This window comes from Pseudorca crassidens, chromosome 16 (assembly GCF_039906515.1).
Source record: "Pseudorca crassidens isolate mPseCra1 chromosome 16, mPseCra1.hap1, whole genome shotgun sequence".
Lineage (NCBI taxonomy): Eukaryota > Metazoa > Chordata > Mammalia > Artiodactyla > Delphinidae > Pseudorca > Pseudorca crassidens.
In genome coordinates, this window is record NC_090311.1 from 57,966,947 (window position 1) to 57,989,981 (window position 23,035).

The window sequence follows — 23,035 nt, forward strand, 5'->3', positions numbered from 1 at the left end:
TGCTTCTATCCTGCTGCTTGAAAAATGTCACTTAGCATCACAGATACTGCCAACAGAAGACCCCGAAATGCCAACTGTAATTTAAAATGTTATTTTCAAAAAAATTTCCACAGCTTATGCAAAAGGAGAAATATTCCTCATCTCTTGAGTTTGTAAAAATGATACTAAAAAGATAATGGAATCTAAGGGGGTTACAATCAACTATATCTTAAAGCACAACATTAAAGATTTCTTTTGATAAGATCTCAACCTACAACAATCGTTGCTTTAATTTATTTTTCGGTCGTCCAATGGGTTTTGCATATCGTCGTTTTATTTGTGCAGCTTTCTCATGAAGTAGTTTTCTTCCCTTTTTCTTTGGTCTGCAGACTTGGCAAATCCACATCCCTGAATTAATATATATATGAGAAAAATATTTTAATGTTTGATTTTAGGAGAGAGATTAAATATAAACTGCAGCTGTAATAAGCTGCCCAAGGATGCCTGTATGCAGAAATTGACCCTAGAAGATGGATCACTCCCTTCTGTCATTCTCCTCAGGAAGCTGTCATTAAAGGTCAATTTCCCCAGGGTCAAGGTGCTGAGAGCAGAGGGCTGACCCATCTCAGAACTCTTCCAATAAGGCTTTTCCCAACATGTCACCAAGCTTCCCTAGACCATGTAAACACACATGAAAACCCAATCTTGTCATATTATATATCTTTTGATTGGAGGGAGACATTTTCAAGTCAATTGTTTTTTTGAAATTTCTGGGAAAAAAGTATTTGTTTTGTCTCTTCTTGAAAATTTTCTAACTAAATTATAAGATATAGTTTTTAAAATTAAAACTTAAAATGTTTAAGTACTATGGAGCTACAATAATTAAAACTATGCACCTGGCATATGGAAGCAGGTCAATGGATAAGAACTGAAAGGCCAGAACAACTGAAAAGTTTAGCATATCATGAAGGTTGTATTTCAGATCAGTGGGGAAAGGATGAAACGATTGAGTAAAGGGTGATAGAACATACAGCTGTCTATCTGGAAGGAAAATAATTATTTCCTATCTTTTATAAACACAAATTCTAGGCAGATGAATATTATATGGCAAAATTAAATGTTACAAGCACCAGGAAAACTATGTGGATATTAATATAATCTAAGCATGACTGACATGTAAGACTGAAGCCATAAAGAAAGAGATTCATGGATTTGACTACCTAAAAATATAAAGAGCTTCTGCAAATCAGTAAGAAAAAAGTGAAAACCCCAATGAAAAATGATTAATGAATAAAAACAGGTACTTTACAAGATGATATACAAACAGCCAATAATCAAACACAAAAAAGTTCAATTTCATTATTTAAAGAAAAAAATCATCAGACATCTTTTTTCTGTTACCTAATTGGTAAAAATTTTAAATAAAAACACTGTATTACATTGAATCTAAGATACCACAGACTATAAGATGAATCTGATTTCAAAGATGTTAAAATGTTTTTTAAAAAAGTGTGTCTTAGATTCAACGAAATATAGTAATAGTGAGTGCTGGTCATTTATACAGGGAAACAGGTATTCTCATACACTGGTGGTTGGTCTGAAAACTGATACAACCTTTCATGTACACAGTCTTTGATCCAGCAATTCCTCCCGGAGGAATTTATCTTAAGGCAATAATTGTGGATGGAAAAAATTGGAAACATTTGTAATATCCACAATAGGGGATTGGTTAAATAAGTTATTCTTTTCTTTACATGGGGTTGCAAAATCAACTATGTTCAGGAACCACCCAGGTATAATATATATGACTGAAGCAAGCTGGAATGTAAGGCAACAGGTTGCAGTGAGACTGAGGCAGAATGGGGCACTGACAATTCAAATGCAAAATTTAAAAAATATTGCACCAGCTCTTCTGTAATGCAGTTAAGAGAAGTCTTTAAAAAATATATAGAGAGATACAGATAGATAGATGATAGATAGATAGATAACCAACAAAACATTTCTGTGGCCCACAGTCACCAGGTTTGTAACCCCTGCTCTATGTACTATGGAGTTCTACACACTTATTAAAAAGTATGTTTAGGAGAACATTTAATGATGTGGGAATGTGAAAAGCTATTGTTAAGAGGGAAAAACCATAAACATGTACAGACTGTTCCATTTCTTTTTAAAGGGGTGGGTGGGGGCAGGGAAGGAATTTCTAACTGATTGTTCTTATTCCTTTTTGCCAATCTATATTTTCTACATCTTTCACAATGAAAATGTATAAATTTTGTAATAAGAAAGCAAAGTTATTTTTAATGTTTAATATATTATCATATGAGAAAAAGAAGGCTGAGCTTGGCTGACTACCCGATAAACAGAAAAGAAAATCCATATTCTTTATGGATATATCCATGTAAGATAGTTCAGATCCTCATGTTCAAAATTATCAACTAATGGCCAAGAAAATGGTGATGGCTCCTGTCATAGGACTTTTCTGGAGTCATCATTATCACCATCATTGAAAATAGGTAATTTCTTACCTCTGAACATTGTACTGAATAACATGGAGAGTACTCTAAACTTTTGACCTACCTAATCTAAACTTATTCTAATAGGGGAGTGGTTTCAGGACAGGAATGGTCTTTTTAGTCCTGTGGATGAATTAGAGTATTTATCATATACATTACCCCCAAACTCAATGCTTTTACACTTCTCTGCTCACAACCTGTACTAAACCCTCAAGTATAGGGAAGGTAGGAGGGATGAAAAAAATGCTTAAGGAACCTGTATACTTCTGAGCTGTCAGACATTAGGACAAGGCTAATGTGTACACAATAAAACACATTTTTAAATATGGTTTAAAATTCACCTTTTGGCATTCTGGAAAGTGGGGGATCACAGCACTCCATATGGAATCCTCTATCGCAGGAGTCACAGAAAAGCATATTATCCTGCAATATAACATATTAGAGACTAATTGAGACTGAAATCAACTGTAAAAGACCACAAATTCTTATGTTATCCAATTAACAAAAATAAAATATAAGGAAGGAGCACCACGATCCCTGTTGAAATGTATTTAAACATTTAAAAATAGCAACAATCTATAAAAATGAAAAACCTTAACACTGAAAACTAACAATTTACCTGGAGACAGACTACTGAGAGCCATACTTACTGCATTTTTGCCTTGGATTCTACATGCACTGCATGTCTTGCATTCGATGCACTGCCACCTTAAGGCCTTTACGTTTGTTGTTAATTCAGGACAAAATTTCAAACAGGATGGGTGTCCTATAAGAATAAAAAGCAAATTGCTTTATGGGACTGGTGCCTTCAATTTTTTAAACTCCCGTTCCCTAATATTTAATAGATGGTGATGATGCCAGCCAAAGAAACTTAGGAACCTGAAAGTACAAAAAGATCAAAGAGGGAATTCCCTGGCAGTCTAATGGTTAGAACTCCGAGCTTCCATTGCAGGGGGCACAGGTTCGATTCCTGGTTGGGGAACTAAGATCCCCCGCAAGCTGCATAGTGAGGCCAGAAAACAAACAAAAAACCATATCAAAAAAATATATATATATATATCAAAGAATCCAAATTACACTTTCCTTTCTGTCTCCCCCGCCCCACCCCCATATGTGAGAGAGTGACTGTACAAATGTTTTCCCTAAGAGAAATTTGGAAAATTTACGCCAATTCTAATCACAAGTGTTGGAGAACTTGAAGATAACGTATGCTCAAGATCATGTTCTCATGCCTGTGCCTTCTGTTAAATCTCTTGACCTCGCCCTCTTCATCGATCACCATCTACTCCGAAGTTTTCTGGCTTGCCAGCCTGCGAGGAGAGTGCCGAAGTTCAAACAATTCCTGCTCTCTGAGTATAATGAAATCTTAAAACAACAGTTAACTAACTAAAAATCTGCGGCTGCTTAACATAATACAACAAACAAATGGAAAAAAGAAAAAAAAATCCAATAGCATACAAAGAATGTCCCATTGCTGGGATACACAAAGAAGAAACTATTGCCATCTTGCCCCTGGGACGCTGAACTTAAAATCTGTAAGTAGGAGTAGAAACAGTGAATTTGGAAGTTGCAAGATCCAGGCTAAATGGAATATGCCAAGAAACATACCCTTAGCAAGCGTTCCCCCATTTTTCTGAGTGTTCAGCTTTTCTGCACTGTTTTGTTTGTTTGTTTGTTTGTGGTTTTTTTGCGGTATGTGGGCCTCTCACTGTTGTGGCCTCTCCCATTGCGGAGCACAGGCTCCGAACGCGCAGGCTCAGAGGCCATCTGCACTGTTTTGGACACACTTTTCATCTAGCAGCTCTCACCTCACAGAGGAAAACTGGAGACCCAGAGGGGCAACGCCATTCAAGGAAGCCAGCCAGGCTACGCTGAATAATAGATTGCTCCAAAAGGTTTGGGGAGTGTGAGCCTAGACTCTTTGGAAGGCAGTTCAGTTTAAAATTTGATGGTCTTTTATCACATAAACCTAAGATCTCCAAATTTGATTTTACTTTTCTAAATCTGGTCTTAAAACAGTAAGAACGTTAGTAAATTCCATGTGAAAGAACTTATTACCAAGCTGCAAAAGAAACCTGAGGGGTAATAAAAAAAAAAAAAAAGCAGATCCTGAAATTTCAAAACTGTTTTATAATTTCCTGACTTTGGCAGGCTCATTGTTTAAATATGTAGTTTGGGTTGCTGCCAAAAAGGTCCTCCTCCCTAAAGCTTAACAGGTGCTTCATGAAATTCCACCCACCAGGAGACTTGGCTTTTTGAAGTAAAAACATTCAAAATCAATCATCAATACTGTTAATAAAAGCACACTATTCCTGAGTTAAAAAAAAAATCTAAACATCTGTATTTAAGATGTTGAGCAAATAAAATGTTGTCATAGGATTACGACCTCAGGCAGGAGAGACACCCAGGCAGATGCATTTAACCTATGACACTATTCTTTTACAAGGGCTTCTCTCATTCAAATGAATGTGGGGGGGAAGAGTTTAAATATATAAAAATGGTTATCAATCACCTCTGTCTGCTCAGGAACAGCAAAGACAGCTTGCTTTTTGACTTTAAGAAGTACACTCTGAAGGGGGAGGGGAAGTTCTACTTTGATCAGGTTTTTCCCCTCCCCTTAGGTACTAAGGGGGGTAAAAACTCAAGTTTTAAAGAACAGCAATTTAAATTCCACCCTTAAAATGGGTCCCATCAGCTTAAAAGTATACCATTTACTTCTCTTTTTTCCTCCCTTTTTATTACTTCCTGTAAGTCATACATCACTAGCACATATGACCTCAATTTCATGCACTAAATTTTTCTCTACATCAAAATCTGCTTTTGTACTTTATAGCTCAATATCCAGCAACTAAGGTAATTCACATCATATTATATAGCTCAGTATTTATTCTCGCAGATATCCTATGAAAAATACTTTTTAATAATTAATTGTACATTTTGAAAGTTAATGGATTTCAGCCACTTTTAATCAAGAGCAAGGAATATGTTTCCTCTTATTGCTTTCTCTCAAAGTAATATTATATCTCAACTACTACCACTTAAGCTACCCTATCAAATTCTAAAATCTTCAGCCTATCTTTTCTTTAGGCAGCAATCTTACCTTTATTTAGCTCAAGAGAATTGGCCATAGATCCCTTCCAGCTCTAAATTTCTATGATTCTGTAAAGGATGCTGAGAGATGAAGAAACATTTCCTCTTTACTTTCTCACGGCCAACTTTAAAATAACACAAAAGACTGTAACTGAATCTTGACATACTACTACACAATCTATAATAATTAGATAAAGGACAACAATACTATTGATAATGCAAGTCCTTACCTCCCATTTAGCCATTCCATAAATTCAACAGTTCCCCCTAAAATTTGGGTTCTCTCTGATGACACAATTCAGGGCGGTTTACCCTTCTGAAGTTTGTTTTATTTTTGTGGTTTGCAATTTATCTGATTTGAGAACATAATATATATATTCATTCACTCATTCATTCCTATTACCAGCACATACTAAGCACTGGTAGCTTATAACAGTTTTATCTAGCAAAACCAGAGGCGTATTGTTTAAAATTAAACAAGTACCAGTGAGACCACAAACCAGTAGAAATGATTTTTGGAGTAAGTACTATGGGAGAAAAAAAAACATGGGCTCTGTAGTAGACAGAATAATGCCCCCCAAAGATATCTATACTGTAATCCCTATAACTTGCCAATATAGTACCTGACATGGCAAAAGGGGCTTTGCAGACGTGACTAAGGGTACAGGCCTTGAGATGGGGAGACTATCCTGAATTATCTGGGTAGGCCCAATCTAATCACGAGTACTTAAAAGCAGAGAATCTTCCAGCTGGGTTAGTAAGATGAGATGAAACGAGGAGGAGGAGAGGTTCAAAATAGCAGAAGGACTCCACCCAGTGTGGGGGAAGCCACACACAAGCCAAGGAATATGGGTGTCCATTAGAAGCAGGGAATGCCGTTCACCTGACAGCAAGAAAATGGGGATCTCGGTCCTGCATACGCAAGGAACTGAATTCTGTCAACAATTTTGTGGCAACGTGTTATAGCAGCAACGGAAAACTATGAAAGATTCAAGACACTCGGTCCCTCGGATTGGCTATCTGACCAACCATCTGTCCATCTGAGACACAGTGAGGAAAAAGACAGACATTTCAGATCACACAGTCCACCAGGAAAGACAACCATTAGACAAGAATTAGGATGGGGTGGCTTGGAGATATGGGTAAATCTAGCAGGAGGTTAGAGGCAGGCCTTCCTAAAGAAGAGACCCAAAGGATGAGTGGGAACAGATGGGACCAGAGGGGGGAGCAGGGTGGGAGAAGATGGCATGTGCAGAGGGAGAGAAGAACACGGTGACATTCAAGAAGAGGAAAGAGGTTTGATATAACTAGTGTGAAGGGGATGGTGATGTGCAAAGGGGTCAACAGGAGCCCAATCCAGAAGAGTGTTTTGGGCTTGGATTTTTCCTAAGGTTAACTGGAGGACACTAAAAAATTCTGTAATTAGATTTACAATTTTAAAAAGTAACTTAGGCTTAAGTATGGAAAATGGATAAGGGGAAAGAGGGTAAATATTAAAGTTAGGTTATTACAATAGCAGCTCTGAGCAGGTCTGGTGCGGGTTATGGATATACTGAGGATGTAGGATACATATTAGGACATAAAACCAATGCATTTTTGGTGATTTCTTGCTATGAGAGAATAGGATAGAGGAGGGCTTGTAGAACTGAATGAGTAGCTGGTGGGATGCCATTTGCTGAAACGGGAAATCCCTGAGGAGAAGCAGGATGTTGTCTGTTTGCTAAGATTTCTTTTTTTATTGTGGTGGTTGTATTTTGGGGGGAAGGAGCAGTGTAAGGTTCATCAGCTGCTTTGGATATTATCTCTGAGGAGCCTGCAGGGTGTCAAGTGGAGAAGTTCTGGAGGTATTTTTATCTAATGGTCTGGAACTCAAGAGAAGCTATGAAGCACAGTGAGGAAACACAGGGCCAAGGACAGAATCCTGAAGAAACTATGAGGGGATGAAGAGAGGCCAAGGAGCTCACAAAAGATCTGAAAGAAGTGGTAGAGAGAAAACACAGAGAATATGAAATCACGGAAGCCAAAGGATGAGAACATTTCAAGGAAAAATATTCTCAACAAGTCAAGTATGGCTGAGAGGAATATCTGGTGTGGACTGAAAGATGTCCATTAGATTGTGACCAAAACTTAGAAGGCACCTTTAGATTTTGCTACATGGAGGTCACTGTTAATCATACCAGCATAAGTTTAGTGAAGTAACAGGCCTGAACAAGGCTTCTGCTTCCTGTTACTCTGCTTGGATGGTCAATCCAGCTTTGGGCTTGTGGAGGGTGGGGCTCATCAACCCTTCCTCCTCCATCCCTGTCTATTCCTCTTTGGAGTCCATCTTGAGGTTTCTTTCTAGTCAAGGGTCTCCTTCCAAACCTAATTATTTCTGTATCTACTCAGTGTGAAACTGGATGACTAACCAACAAATCCCTGGGGCATTTTCTCACAGTAACCTTAAGAAACTAGTGATTTTAAAAATACACACACACACACACACACACACACACTATACACACACTGGTATACCCGTATATTACACCAACAAGCTCAGTCTGGGAACAGAAGGCAGGCAAGTTTTGTTTAGGGTTAACATACAAATAAAGACGAGCCCAGGAGAGACTTCAGGTCTCCTGAGGGTGGGCTGACACTGGACCCTGTGGCTCTGGCTCCCTTTACTGTACAAAGGTGATATTCCATCTCTCCCAGCTGCATCACAGCAGCCTTGCTGTCTCCAGTGTCAATGAGCTTCCACTTAGAATGATGCTATAATTTTGAACTGTGCACTCATCTTAGATTTGCTAATTTGAAAACACACATGCACACAACTCATCTGTAAGTAAGATTTAACCACCCAGCAATCTGAGCAGCAGACACAAAATTTCATTTGGTATAATATCTAATACTTATGTGAAGCTAATTAAAGATAATTTGGTCTTAATGAGGCAAAGAGAATATAACAGTGTTAATTTCAAAGTAGGCTGATCCATGAAAGTCAAGTAAAATCACTTCCTAGTCCCAACATTTCCATAGACCTGAAGACTACGTAATGAGTCCCACATTCATTTTAGTGCTTCGAATAATCTTTCATCTTTGGGTAATGTTACTGATAATCTTCATAGCATTATCTCACTGGATCCTCACAACAGCCCTGTGGATGTGGGATGCAGACGTCACCCTCTGAATTTCACAGATGTCTAAAGTTACAGTTCCATAGCCAGCAAGCAAAGAGGACTGGAACACCACATTTGGGTCTCCTTGTACTATGTACCTCACTTCACATTTTTACTACCTGCAAACTTGAATTATTTTTTTCAAAAGAACTTCCAGCAGGAAAAGCATAGTTAAAGAATATACTGCCCATTTGCAGCACTGAGCCATCTTTAAAAACACAGAAATTTCTAATTGGCTTTACTTTATGATGTAAGCAGAAGGAAACACTTATTACTCAGGTCTATGAAATCTAAGCAGAGTCTAAATGTGATATCATACAAATGGTACTTCAGATAGAGGTGACTAAAAACCTACAGGAACATATGGGAAACACATTTAAGAGTGATCCTCCTTATGGGCTGCCATCTATATTTCCTTTTTTGGGTTTTATACTGCTATGGGTATTTTTTTCACAGAAACATCTTACATTAGGGATTCCTTTGATCATTACAAACAGTCTCAATGCAATCCCAGAACCAGTGGACTCTCTTGAGTGTGAGACAGTGGCCACTTCCATGAGGCCAACCAGGGCTACCAGCCACTCTGTAATTCCCACTTCCGAAACTGAACTGGACCATGACAATGGGGATCTCACCATTACTGGAGGACACCATTGAGCCAGCGGTGTCTAGCCTATTTTATTCTTTTTCCCTTATAATCACCAACGTGTCACAACAGAGCATTATAACTACAAAATCCCTCCAAGCTCTCTAAGAAGAACCATATTTTATTTTGGTCCTTCTATTTCAAGACTAGCAAATTGCAAAGTCCACTCATATACCAGATGAAGTAAATGTCTACAGTGCATCTCCCTGAGTTTGGAAAAAAAATTTTTTTTGGGGGGAGAAACTAAACTAGCTAAATCCAGACTGGCACAGTACACTCAAGGGAAGATTAAGTGAACCTTAACACTAGAGCCAGATCACACTGTGGAGTCCAGAGAAGTACTCCGAGCCCGTCCTCTACCCTAAACAAAGGGACATGATGACCCCAGGGCTTGAATTTCTGCCACGACCCATATCTCAACTCCAAAGCCTCTAGCTCATTCTACCTGAAGGGAGGAGGCTCACAAAATGACTCTGGATAGAAGCCTTCTAGATAGCATCCGCAATCCATTCTTCTCCATTTGTTAACACATTCTTGGCCGGAGACATATTTCGGCCACAGGCGTTAGTTTCTGCAAAAATCCCCCAGTCAATAATGTGTTAAAAAAGAAAATAAGAGATCATTTTTGAAAAGAGAAAACATAACACTACACCTATACACCCTGGAAAAGTAAGAAACTTCAGGGGGAAAAATATTTCAGTGACCTCCAAGTATAAAGGAAATCAAACCTCTCCTTTGGCAGGTCTTCCATCTGGGAAAGACGAAGGGAGATTGGTTACATCAGAAAATCTAAGATCTACCTGTTTAGAATTACAAGCCTTTATACCCTGTGAAAGAGGCCTTGAAGTTATGATCTAGGAGATAATGATCTCTTATCAGCTCAAGTAAGTGTATCACCAGAGGTAAGGAAATATATGAAGGGAACTTTTCTTTCCAGATTTAAGTATGTCTTTAATCTGTCTAGGCGCCCAGACAAATAGATACTCAAGAAATGAAACAGTTAAGGGTGTTTTTAAAGTACCACCTTAAAAATCACAAAGGGTAAACCCTAGACAAGAGAACACCACTAAATTTATCAGGCAGTTACACAAAACAATAATTCATTCAGAATGAGCCTCGTGGGAAAACCCAAAAGATAACTACAGAGTCAGAACTGATGAGTGAGGCACTACCTCACCAGGATAAAACAAGGAGATTGCAGGAGTGAAATTTATTAACCTGAACATACAGATAATGTTTCCATGCCCTTTTGTCACTAGCTATGATAACATGGGCAGGTGAAAGAGTTTTAATGAATCTGTAAAGCCCATCAAAAAGACTGTCAGAAAGCATTTCTCAAGCAGAGTTTGAAATGTCTTATTTCCAAGGCTCTCTCCTCTTAGTCAGGTTCTGAGAGCTGCAGAACCACTCAGGGCCTATCAAGTTAAACCTTCACAGGAGGAGGAAGAATCATCACACAACAGTGCCATTCGTCAGTGTGAAACATTTCCTCTATCTAACCAACAAACAGCTGTCATAAATGATAAGATTTTAAATTACTTGCAGCAATCAAGAAAAATATCAAACATGCCAAACAACAACAAAAATCCCACAACTGCTGGCATTTATAACACACTTACCAGAGTTGTTGTAGACCTTATGTTAGGCTATTTACTTGTGTTCTCTCCTTTAACTTCCATACAACCCAAGAGGTAGGTGCCACCATTATCTCTAGTTTTCTAATAAGGAAACTGAGGCTCAGAATGGTTAAGTAACTCATTCAAGGTAGAGGAGCTGTGGCTGCCTTTCTACTTTGCTCTTAACCACTATACTAAACTGACTTCCTAAATGAGAGTATGCTATTGTGTTTTGCAGATTTGTTGATGTTTTTAAAGAATTAACTGTAACCAGAGAAATACTTGGTAATTAATTTTAAGATAACATTTTGGGGAGAAAAGTTTCAGTAGGCTGGGAGAAGAAAATTTAAAGATTAACACAGAGATTAATTTTTAAAAACCCAATAACTGCTACTCACTCTGTTGAGAGAGATACGTATGGAGATACACACACACACACACACACACACGCACACGTGTATGTGTGTGTGTATACATACATACATATAACCATATATATCTCACCTGGGCAACTTATCACCTGCTTAACAGGAAGGAAGATTGGCTGGTAAGACAAATTCTTTTAGTGTAAGCACAATTTGAGTTTTTTGGGTTTTTTTGCGGTACACGGGCCTCTCACTGCGTGGCCTCTCCCGCTGCGGAGCACAGGCTCCGGACTTGCAGGCCCAGCGGCCATGGCTCACGGGCCCAGCCGCTCCGCAGCACGTGGGATCTTCCCGGACCGGGGCACGAACCCGCGTCCCCTGCATCGGCAGGCGGACTCCCAACCACTGCGCCACCAGGGAAGCCCAATTTGAGTTTTAATTTCCATTATAAAAGTGGAGGTGCGGTCTTAAAATCCTATGCTGAGAAAAAGCGGTGACAGCAACCTTGAAAGCTCTTTGGGTATTGCAATTTGCCAAAGGCCCAGTGTCCCTACCCAGCAATTCCTTGATTGCAACATCACCTTCTGCATAGACCACCCTTTTCCTTTCTTATCCTGGGCAATATAAGTTTCTTTCATGCCTGATAACTTCTGGATTCTATCAATGTGGTTTCCAGAATACTGTCCATCCCTTTCCAGCTGTCACACAGAGCTGGGCTGTAATATTATATTTCACCAGTAGGTGTCAGGACCTGAAACACTATGTATTCCAACTGAAACGTCTTAAATTGAGACTTCAGGTTATAGAAAACTAGTGATTCTAGGTGCATTCAGCATGAAAGTTTAGAATTCTCTACCTTGAATTTACCTGCAATGTAGAATAGTCCAAGTTGAATTATTAATGCTGGTATGAAATCAAGCTTAATTTAAAAGATGAATATACGGGCCTCCCTCGTGGTGCAGTGGTTAAGAATCCGCCTGCCAATGCAAGGGACATGGGTTCAAGCCCTGGTCCGGGAAGATCCCACATGCTGCGGAGCAACTAAGCCTGTGAGCCACGACTACTGAGCCTGCACTCTAGAGCCCTCAAGCCACAACTACTGAGCCCGTGTGCTCAGAGCCCATGCTCCACAAGAGAAGCCACTGCAATGAGAAGCCCGCGTACCACAAAAAAACTAGAGAAAGACCCAACGCAGCCAGAAATAAATAAATAAATAATTTTTAAAAGCTTTTTAAAAAAATTTTATTTATTTTATTTTATGACATATGGTTTATGTCAGTGTTAATATACTCACACTTCCCCCCCACCTGCATTTACTTTTTAAATTTAAAGCTTACTCTATTATCAAATATTGCTTTAAATAACAAACTTTTTTTCGATAGAGAGAAATCGCATGTAGCTATAATGGGGAGTCATTGTACACACATACACAAAATACCAACTTACCACTACTGCCACAATCTGCACAGGAGAGGAGTTCTTCTGGTTTCTTTTCACGATTAGATTCTTTTGTCCCCAGACAGAAGCTGCATATTGGAATGGGATCGGCACGGGGCTACGAAAAAAATTAAAATGAAAAAACACTGTTAGTTTTCCATTTCAAAATTTAAAACAAAACATTAAAATCAAAAGCTTCTTACATATTTCTTTACCAAAGAAAAACTGCTGAAATAAGGTATTCATATCAACATTTTCTGCTAATAAAAAACCCCTCGAATTATTTGACACTAAAGTATTGCCAGAATAATGCATTTATGTGTAATGTATAAGAGTCAGAAGTAATTTTCATTAACCCAATGAAATCTAAAACCTTTATATATTACACTACCTTCCTGAAATAAACATTAAGAATTCATTTGAAGTCTCAATTGTTCCCGTAATCTATATGCCTACTATAAATTGATTCACCTATTCAGTATTACAGTCTATGAGTATCTTCTAGTCAGACCAGATTGTTTAATTAAACTTTATCAAATGTTTTAGTACAAGTTACTATTATGCATCAATTAAATATTTGACATAAAATACTGGTATGTTAAAAGGTGACATAGTAACAGCATTAGAACTAAGCAAGAACTTTAAAATTCTATGGGATCACTTGAGATGATCAAAAGACCATTAACAAGACCTTTCTGGCACCAAGGTCTTCAAAAGTAAACCACACCATGCCACACAAAGGAGACAAACTCTCAATCTCTGACATTCCCACTTTCAATAAAAGAAAGAACAAAACATTTGTCTAACCCCCAGCACCCCTTTAACTCTCACTATGGAAATTGCTTCTAACAATGTATAAATCTGCATACATTTTAGTGCCTCCATTGTTATTTATGAGTACCAGCAACACTAGTATTCCCATCCAAATGAAGAGTTGACTGTGTCTACAGATCTGGTCACATTATTTTGAACAGCCAAACTGTATGAAAACTAAAATTTTATTTCATATTCCAAGCTTCACACATGTTGTCTGCTAGCCATCTGAATGTAACTATAATGTATTTATATTTGAATCTCATGAATCAAAAATTTAGGGCAAGAAAGCTTAGTATAATCACAAATTTTTTTAATGTAAATTAAAAACAAGATTTTGCTAGGCCTAACTTTCTAAATATACATCAGCGTAAAATAAACCTCATTTGTTCAGCCACTCTGTTCCAAACGCCTGATACATTGCCTGATGCACAGCAGGCACTCAAAATGTATTTGCTAACTATATAAAAATATATTTGAATATAAATGAAAGAAACATATGCTAGTTTAAAAACACTTATCTCTAAAATAATATTTCAAATGGTAATAATGATTCCAACAAACGTTCAATGTGACATGTCATCAAAAACCAGAATTCACCTTATGACCAAGCATTTGCAAAATTGTTCGTTATGACTGTTAATTTCATCTTACAATATAAGTGTTCATTATCTTGCCCTATTTTTCGGTTTAATTTGTTCTTTTAATATGCACAGGTTTCACTTTCTGAGGTAACTATGCAAATGCGTTTTTGTAGCCCCAGTTAAAAAGCAGAGTATAAAACACTGTATTAGAAAAACCAAAAAAGACAAGCTACAACAAACTGGTCACTGACTCCTGCCACCATTTTTTAAATGCAAGATAATCAGCACTGCATAATTATGGATCCATAGTTATTACTCACAACTGTTCAACTGCAGCACCTTGGGAACACTTTTGTTCCTTTAAATAGCAATTAAAAGAACAATCTGGTTTTCAAGTGACAACATTCCCCTGATAGATTCTAGCTAAAACCCAGTCCTTATACTAATGGGATTGCTGCTTTCATTTGATATAACAATGCTCAAGCCATTGCTGCCATCCTTGCACTGATAAATAATTTACAAAATGTCACATATCATTCATGCAGTGAAACCAATCCAAATCTGCAATCCCATTTTTCCTTCCCAGATGAATTTTTAGCTGTAAGAAAGACACGGCCATCAGCCAGCATTCATGCTCATTTTTCGTTTTTAACTAAAGGTAACACAAAGGACAAAGGTTGCTAGTAGTTCATGGCCAGAAAGACCGATGTCCCACACTCTGCTCAATAATAGAAAGCACAGATGATATCACTTCACGCCACACTCAAGCAAGCCCCACCATGCTGATGTATGCTCACAACCATTTATTTTAGGGATAACTGTCTCACAATACTCTATAAAACCACTACATTATACAGAAATGTCTGCCCTGCTGAATTATTGATAATTCAAAGCACTTTTTGCTAACCTCAGTATAGTCGAGTCTAATTAACTTTAAAAAGCTGTCACTTGTATGAAATGAAACTTTTACAGTAATGCACGTAAATGGGTCACAGAATTATTATGATTCACTATTCTCGATCAGACTACACATAAACTGTTTCAAAAAATAATCCCTGGTAATAGATTAAAATGGATTGCAGTCAGAAAGAGGTCTGAATCAATGGCAACTCAATTCTATATAAATCCACTACTGACAAATCATATTTAAGAGGTCTGAAAATGGAACCAAACATCTCCCAGTTCTGAATTCCTTTCTTTGAAATTTCACACCACCACCTAACCTGTTGATCACATTTTCTTATCAACATGCCTGAATACTTCAGTCTGATCTTGAGAACGAACACTCACGGACAGGTTTAAACTCTGCAAACTGCTCGGGAAGCATTTCTTCCTCACCTCCCATGTGATGGTCCTGGGGCAGCTACTAGGCTAGAGGCCACTCATACACTAGCTCATTTAATCATCTTAACAATCCTGCCAGGAATGTATATTATTATGCCCATTATAGGAAAGAAATTGAGGCTCCGAGAAGTGAGGTAACTTTTCTAAAGTTGCAGACGTTCAAGTGTGGAGCTGGGATTCAAACACAAGTGTGTCTTCTTCGGTAAAGCCCATTTCTCACCTTTACTACCTCCCCTCCTTATCTCTCCTCAAGAAAAACCAATGTTTAAAAATTATTTTCCATCAGCAGTAATAACTCTAATGTGCTCATAATCTCTGCCATCCAATTTCTCCCATGACCAATGGCATACGTTTTGTAAACTATTAAAAAAGCAACCTTTACTATGCTATAGATTATTTATTGATTACAATGGGGAAATGGTACCTTTACAATGGAAAATTCTGGTAGACAAACCCTTAACTGAGCAATCGAACCTATCAGCCATTATGGGACAAACTGACATGAGACGCCTCCCAAGCATGGCGCTGAAGGACTCAGCACTGCCTATGCAGTGTTCTTACCGGAAACATTTAGCCTCAATCTAATCATAAGGAGACAATCAGACAAATCCAAATTTAGGGACATGCTGGCCTGGACTCTTCAAAAACTGTTGATGCCATGTAAGACCCAAAAAAGAGCAGAACCAATTTAGGCGATTAAAGTGGTGGGAAAACTAAATACAATTTGCAATCTTTGCTTGGATTTTGAATTTTTAAAAAATAACTCACGGCTGTAAAGAACACTATTTGGATAATTAGGGTAACATGCACTAAATAGCAGACAACACATAAACTAGACTGTGATTACATAAGAATTGTCTTAGGAGTTATGTGCTGAAATATTTTGGAGTAAAGTGTCATGATGTCTGTAACTTGAGCTCAAATGATGCAGGGGGAAAAATCTATGTGTATTACTAGTGTATGTGTGTGCAGAGAGGAAGAGAGAAAGCAAATGTGGCAAATGTTAACGGCTGGTGAATCTATATAAAGGTACTTGGATGTTCATGACATTATCCGCTCAATTGTCTAATTATTTGTTTCAATGTTTACAAGTTTCCAAGCAAAAAGCTGGGGGCACTTTCAAAAAAAAGATACAGAATGAGTTATTATATAGTTGGATTACAACATTTCTAAAGTAAAGTATCTCAATCCAATTACTGCTTCACAGGAAATACAGAGGACAGAGGAACATGTCAATCTACACAGCAGAGGGATGCAAGTACCAAAACTCTTGAAGACAAATGACCCAGTTTCTTCAACAAGTAAATTAAAAGGGTGAAAGAATGAGTGAGGGAGACAGAAACAGATATGGAAGAAGAACCAATAGATTAAGAGATTTAAAAGGCTTATCAGCCAATTACAACATATAGTCCTTATCTTGATTATGATTCGAATAAACTGTAAAACAAAACAAAATGACCTACTGAAGCAACTTGGGGCTGGTTGGCTGGGAAGAGACTGTTGGGAGGGGACAAGCAGGGTGTCTTCATCCAGGGGTAGGGGTTAGATTTGTTCTCCATGCCTCCATGCCCCAATGAGTCATCTTAGACTCCAACTTTCCAACAGAGCTGTCCAGCAACGAAATGAATTTTTTTCTTGCTTCTTTATTTTACTTTTTACACTGGTAAAATGTGTGTGTGTACGTGTGTATGTATGTGTATGTATGTGTGTGTATATATATATAACATAAAATTCACCATGTTAATCATTTTTAAGTACACAGTTCAGTGGCGTTAAGTATGTTCACAATGTTGTACAACCACCATTGATCTCCAGAACTTTTTCATCTTCCCAAACTGATACTCTGTCCCCATTAAATACTAACTTCCCATTCCCCCAGGCCCCAGGCAACCGCCCTTCTGCTTTCTGTCTCCATGAGTTTGAGTAACCTAGGTACCTCATAAGTGAACTCACACAGTCTTTGTAATCAGATGCCATGGAGATACTGCATGGACCCTATCAGGATGGCGAGGATGCCACGGTGGACAAAGGAGCCTCCCGCGAGTTGGGATCTGGGACCTTTTCAAAGGTCCTTTCCAGATCAAATAGTTTAATGGTTCCATGGCTGGATAATTTCTAAGGCCCTTCCCAACTCAGCTCTAATTTTTCATTGCTTCTATTATACTTTTTTTAAAAGAGATTTTAAAAGTCTTCAGGACACTTGATATCAAAATAAGACAGCCTTTTCTGAGGAAACATTCTTAAATCCAAGACAACACATCTTTGATAAGTTTTATATTTACATACGGTTACTTTTATTTCTACCCTGAAGGAAAAAAAGATGCTTGTTAGTCTTGTTAGTCTGAGAAACTGGAAAAAAAAGGAACGGAGGGAGGGAGGGAGGGAGGGAGGGAGGAAGGGAGGAAGTTCATGCACAGATCAGAGCCATGGGCATCCAGGCTCACATCCTCTTCCTGACAAAGACACCAAAAGGGGTTTTGCCTCCACGGTCTCCACTCACAATGATCAGAGACACAGCCCTCTCTTTCCATAATCCCTTAAGGATTCTTCTGGACTCATCTACAAAATTTCCTGAATTTACTTATAAAACATACCATTTTAGTAATTCCAAGTGTTGGAAACAATTCAGCATTTTTCATTCATATATTCACACTTGTATCATGGAAAGACCTGAATTTAAATTCTGTTCTCTGAGCCTTGGGTTCCCTCTTTTGTGAAAGGGCACAATAGCGTCCACCTTGTCTTGCTCCAGGGTTGCTAAAGTTCCCATGTGAGTGAGTGTGTGAAGCACTTTTGTAAACTATAAGGTTCTATTCAAACATTGTTAACAATTATTGCAAAATTCACTCTGGCTATAAAAACAAACAGGGCAAACAAACAACTTCAAGTCCTTAATAAACATCAGTGCAAATAATTTGTTCTGGAGTTTAGAATTACTCTATAAAAGATGGATGTTGTGAGCCCCCATGAAAAGTATTCATCTTAGAGGATTTTTTTGTTTTTTGTTTTTAATGGATTAATCAGGGAGTACAGGAACAGCGTAGAAAATGCTCAACTGAGAGTCAAGAGGCCTGTAACTAATTTAATAAAAGGAAAGCTTCAAAGGAAAAGAAAAGAAAAAAATGTCAAAGGAAGAAAAGCACAAACAACTATAAAATCTTAAACTAATAATACCACAAAAGCAAACAAAGATGAATATAAATCCTGTACACCCCAGTATCAAACAGTTCATCTTTAGAGAATGTTCTCTACACTTTAGCTCAGACAACTCAATTCAATAACTCCACAACAAGCTGTATGGAAGGGCTGTTTTAAGACTCTGCTGTATTTCTCTCTTTAATTTATACCCTCTTATCGTCTCACACTGAAATTTGAAGTCGAGGTACTACTTTCCTTTACCAAAATGCTTTTCTCAAGTGTCTCACTTGTGCCGAACACAAACCCTGTGAAATAGGCTTGGTGGCTCTTTCTGTCTCCGTGTCACAGGTAAGTTAAATGCCTCCCTATGGTCACAAAGCTATTAAGACAGAGGGAGCCCAGCCTGCTGACTCTAAGCTCTTAGCTGTTTCGCTTCCCATGGCTGCTCCCTCATTTCCTTTGGAGCTGGATTCACGTTATCACCTATCAGAAAGGCTATCCCTGACCACTCTCTCTAAAACAGCACTCCACCAGCACCTCTGGATCCTCCATGCCTTGCTTTATTTTTCTGCATAGCACTCATCACTATCTGACATATGATGTATCATTCATCTATTTTGTTTCACTTACTAAACATTAAGAGAGCAGAGATTAGTTGTTGTAGCTCCAGTCTCAAAGTACATTCATGGAATAAATGAATGAACAAATGAACAGACTGCTTTCAGGTTTGGAACTGGCTCCTCCGGTTCAACAGGTCCCAAAATACTGACTACTGTTCTTTATTTTAATGTATATTTTTAATGACTACAATATGAAGCAACCATGGCAAGGTGGGTCCCATCACTATCTAATCTGAATGCTTTTTTCCTACTCTGACCATTTATAATGAATGGCACTTATGTTTGTACATAATTGTACTTCCATGGGTCTAATCTGACAAGATAGAACCAAAATTTTAAAATCAGCTGGGAGGAAAATTGCCTCACCACTCCCACAAGTATTAACTATTGGGACTCACTCACTAATAGCCACTATAGGTTGTATGCAAGATAGCTTTGGGGCCACGCCCAGCTGCCAGTACCTAACTGTGACCACCGTCCCCTTTGCCTCTCAAGAAATAACACAATAAAAATTTAAAAAAAGAAATCAAGAAAGATGAATACACTGCAGTGAGAGTAACACAATTATAAAAAAGCATCTATCTGTTCAATCTATTTAACAAATATTTTATAAACTTTGGTGTTTTATTATTGGTAATGAATTATTTTCCAGACTGTACAACAGATAGCACTGGGACAACAGAGGTTGAAACTGTTCATGTTGTTTTAGGTAACATACTTTTTTTTTTTTAGCCACCTCAGCACTATACTTGACACTTATCTAATAAAGAGCTAGACTTCATTTCTTGCCACTTAACCCACTTATTCAACTGATATATGTCTGAACAGATGAAGCCCACTCCTAATTAGGATATGGATCATGCACACTCAGGATTTTCCTTTACAGCAATCTGCTTAAGCTGTGGTCTTGGGAAATAAACTAACTCTAAAAGTAGAGTATATTCCTGTGATAATCTAAACCATTTTGTATTTTAAGAGCATTATCTTGTCCCCGTCAGCATGTGCTGTAACAGTGGTCAGTGCAGCCATCCCTCTGCAAGGTTTGGTGAGCAGCAGGCCCTCACAGCAGTCCCGGGGCTACTTCAGATCCTTCAGGCACAACAGAACTCTGTTCACAGCATGTCCACTGCCATTTTCTCTACACTCATGTACCCTTTTGCTTTATTCTAAGGCAATTCTTGCACTTCTGTCATGAATCTTGACCTGAATAGATGCCTAAATAATTTCTTCTGGAAGATAATTGGAGATATACTTATTACAAGACTTTTCATAGCAACAATTTTACCCTAATTTTCCTCTGGCCATATAGGTTTTATTGTATCACCTCCCCTGCTCATTATACTTCTCTGTGGGTGATTGGTTCTGTGAGGGAGCACTATATCATCCCCACTGGCTCTAAATTGAGTTTCTGTTATTACTCAGGGCAAAAGGATTTATTATTGCTAATGTATGGAGATCTTGAATGTGACTGCTGTATTTTACCTCCTTGTCACAGTCAAGGGAGTTTTCTGTATTTTAAGAGTGATAACGAGTAAATTAAATCTAATAAAAATATTTAAAAGCATCCCTACACATATCCATAAATACATCACTTCTTTTTTAAGGAATCACTTAGAAACAAAACCAATATCAATGACCACATACGGATAAATTCCCACAATCAAAGGCTGATTCAGAAGTATAAAATTATAAAAAGCTTAGCCACAGAGGAATAAGAAGAGGAGAGAAGGGAAGACTTTCTAAGAACATCAGTCACAATAGTTATCACATGTGTGGAGCTAACTGAAATGCTCACACTGTATCCTGTTGTCTAGAACTTGTTCTAATTAGGCAGGTGTGCCATTTATAAGAGTGCTGATTAAGGAAAGGGATTCTATTGGAAGGAAACAAATCTAATCCTGCACACTGCATTTAACAATAGCATCTCATTTGTTCTTTTTGGGGGGGGTGGTGGTGGTGGTAAATAAATGAGGCCTACAAGTTGGTGGGAGCGGGGAGAAGGTAGGACAATGAAACAACTGCCTTCCCCAGGGTCTTTAATTTCTTATCTGGGCAGAGACTTGGCTTTGAAGATTTCGTCTGAAAGTCTCTCCTACACCCCTACCATTAGAAACTGCAGATATTGCATTTATCTTCTTAAGAGGGATCAAAGTCTGATTCAACACCGCTGGAAATTCAACACATGGTTATAGGAAGTCAGCTTAGGATTTACAAACTATTCTCTTCAGCAAGTATGTCATAATATTAGCAATATAATATAAACGCTACCCTATATTTTGAAAAATGGAATTTTAAAATCAATTCATATTCAAGTATCACAAATCTTTAATAGTTTCTCTTTTTTTTTTAATTTTTTTTGCGGTACGCGGGCTCCCGACGCGCAGGCTCAGCGGCTCACGGGCCCAGCCGCTCCGCGGCATTGTGGGATCTTCCCAGACCAGGGCACGAACCCATGTCCCCTGCAACGGCAGGCGGACTCTCAACCACTGCGCCACCAGGGAAGCCCTAGACTTCTTTTTTAAGAGCAATTTTAAGTTCACAGGAAAACTGAGAGGAAGGTACAGAAATTTCCCACATGCCCCCCGCCCCCACAGGTGCACAGCCTCCCTCATTAACAACATTCCCCCACCAAACTCATACATTTGTTACAACTGATGACCCTACACTGACACATCATTATCACCCAAAGTCCATCCAAAGATTACATTAGGGTTCCCTCTTTGTGTTGTACATTCTATGGGTTTGGACAAATTTATGATGACATGTATCTACCACTGTAGTATCATACAGAGTATTTTACTGCCCCCAAAAACCCTTGCGCTCTGCCTATTCGTCTCTCCCTCCCTCCTCTAATCCGTTAACCGCTAATTTTTTTTTACTGTATCCATAGTTTTGCTCTTTCCAGAGTGTCATATATTAGTTGGAATCATACAGTGGCTTGCTCAGTTGCCCCAAGGCATCCGTTTTAATCTAGATGGTGCCTACATACAACTCCACCTAGGCAAGATGTGAACATAAACATTCTCATTACCAGTTCAACCAAGAGAAACCTGAATTAACTGCTCAGAGACACAGGCAACTGAATTGATTGTAATTAGATACAAACAGGGAAGTAGAATGAAAAGACGAGGCATAGGTAGATGGATATTAACAAGCTAGAAAAGTCACATGGTAGTCACTTTCTCAATAAGATTACCATCACCACCACCATCCCCTCCAACAATGTCCTGTCTTCACAGAGATTTACATGGTAGTTGAGATGCTAGGCACTATTCAACAAGTTACTAATATTTACTCAGCACCCAAGTATGCCAATAGAATACAACTGGTACTCCAAGCGCTTGTCCTCACAGAACCAATAAAAGTAGTGTGATTCCATTATCACACTTAATTTGCGATTGCCCGGTGGGCACATTAAACCCACTGGTGGGTAGAATTTCCATGCCCCTGGCTTTTCTGCTTTTGTTTTCTTCACTTTCAGAGTACCTTTGACCCCTTCAATTACAGTAGTCCTAAGACGTAGGAAAGGAGGATGGTAATTACTACCTGAATGTCAAGAGCTCTGACCTTGTTTTTTGGACTCTGCCTTAAACCTCTTTGTGGTGGAAGTTCTAGATCCACTAATGCTTTAGGCCAGGCATCAACCCAGCACTTACAGGTATATTATCAGTGAAAGTCTGCTCTCTGGTCCTTTAGCATCACTGCAGGCTATGTAGGGAGGGCACAAAACAT

At 38.4% G+C, this 23,035-nt stretch overlaps 2 protein-coding genes across 2 annotated transcripts in view; one reads left to right on the top strand and one right to left on the bottom strand.

Moving 5' to 3' along the window:
• Window positions 1–17,187, top strand: part of DUSP29 (dual specificity phosphatase 29) — a 110,758-nt gene extending 93,571 nt beyond the window's left edge. The window contains exons 4-5 of the mRNA XM_067710460.1: window positions 10,129–10,270; window positions 16,753–17,187. Coding sequence (XP_067566561.1) covers window positions 10,129–10,244 — 116 coding nt within the window. The 3' untranslated portion in view covers window positions 10,245–10,270; window positions 16,753–17,187. The remainder of the gene's footprint in view (window positions 1–10,128; window positions 10,271–16,752) is intronic.
• KAT6B (lysine acetyltransferase 6B) overlaps window positions 1–23,035 on the bottom strand; it is a 180,807-nt gene that overhangs the window by 53,445 nt on the left and 104,327 nt on the right. The window contains 4 exon segments of the mRNA XM_067710455.1: window positions 255–387; window positions 2,834–2,915; window positions 3,143–3,258; window positions 12,814–12,922. Coding sequence (XP_067566556.1) covers window positions 255–387; window positions 2,834–2,915; window positions 3,143–3,258; window positions 12,814–12,922 — 440 coding nt within the window.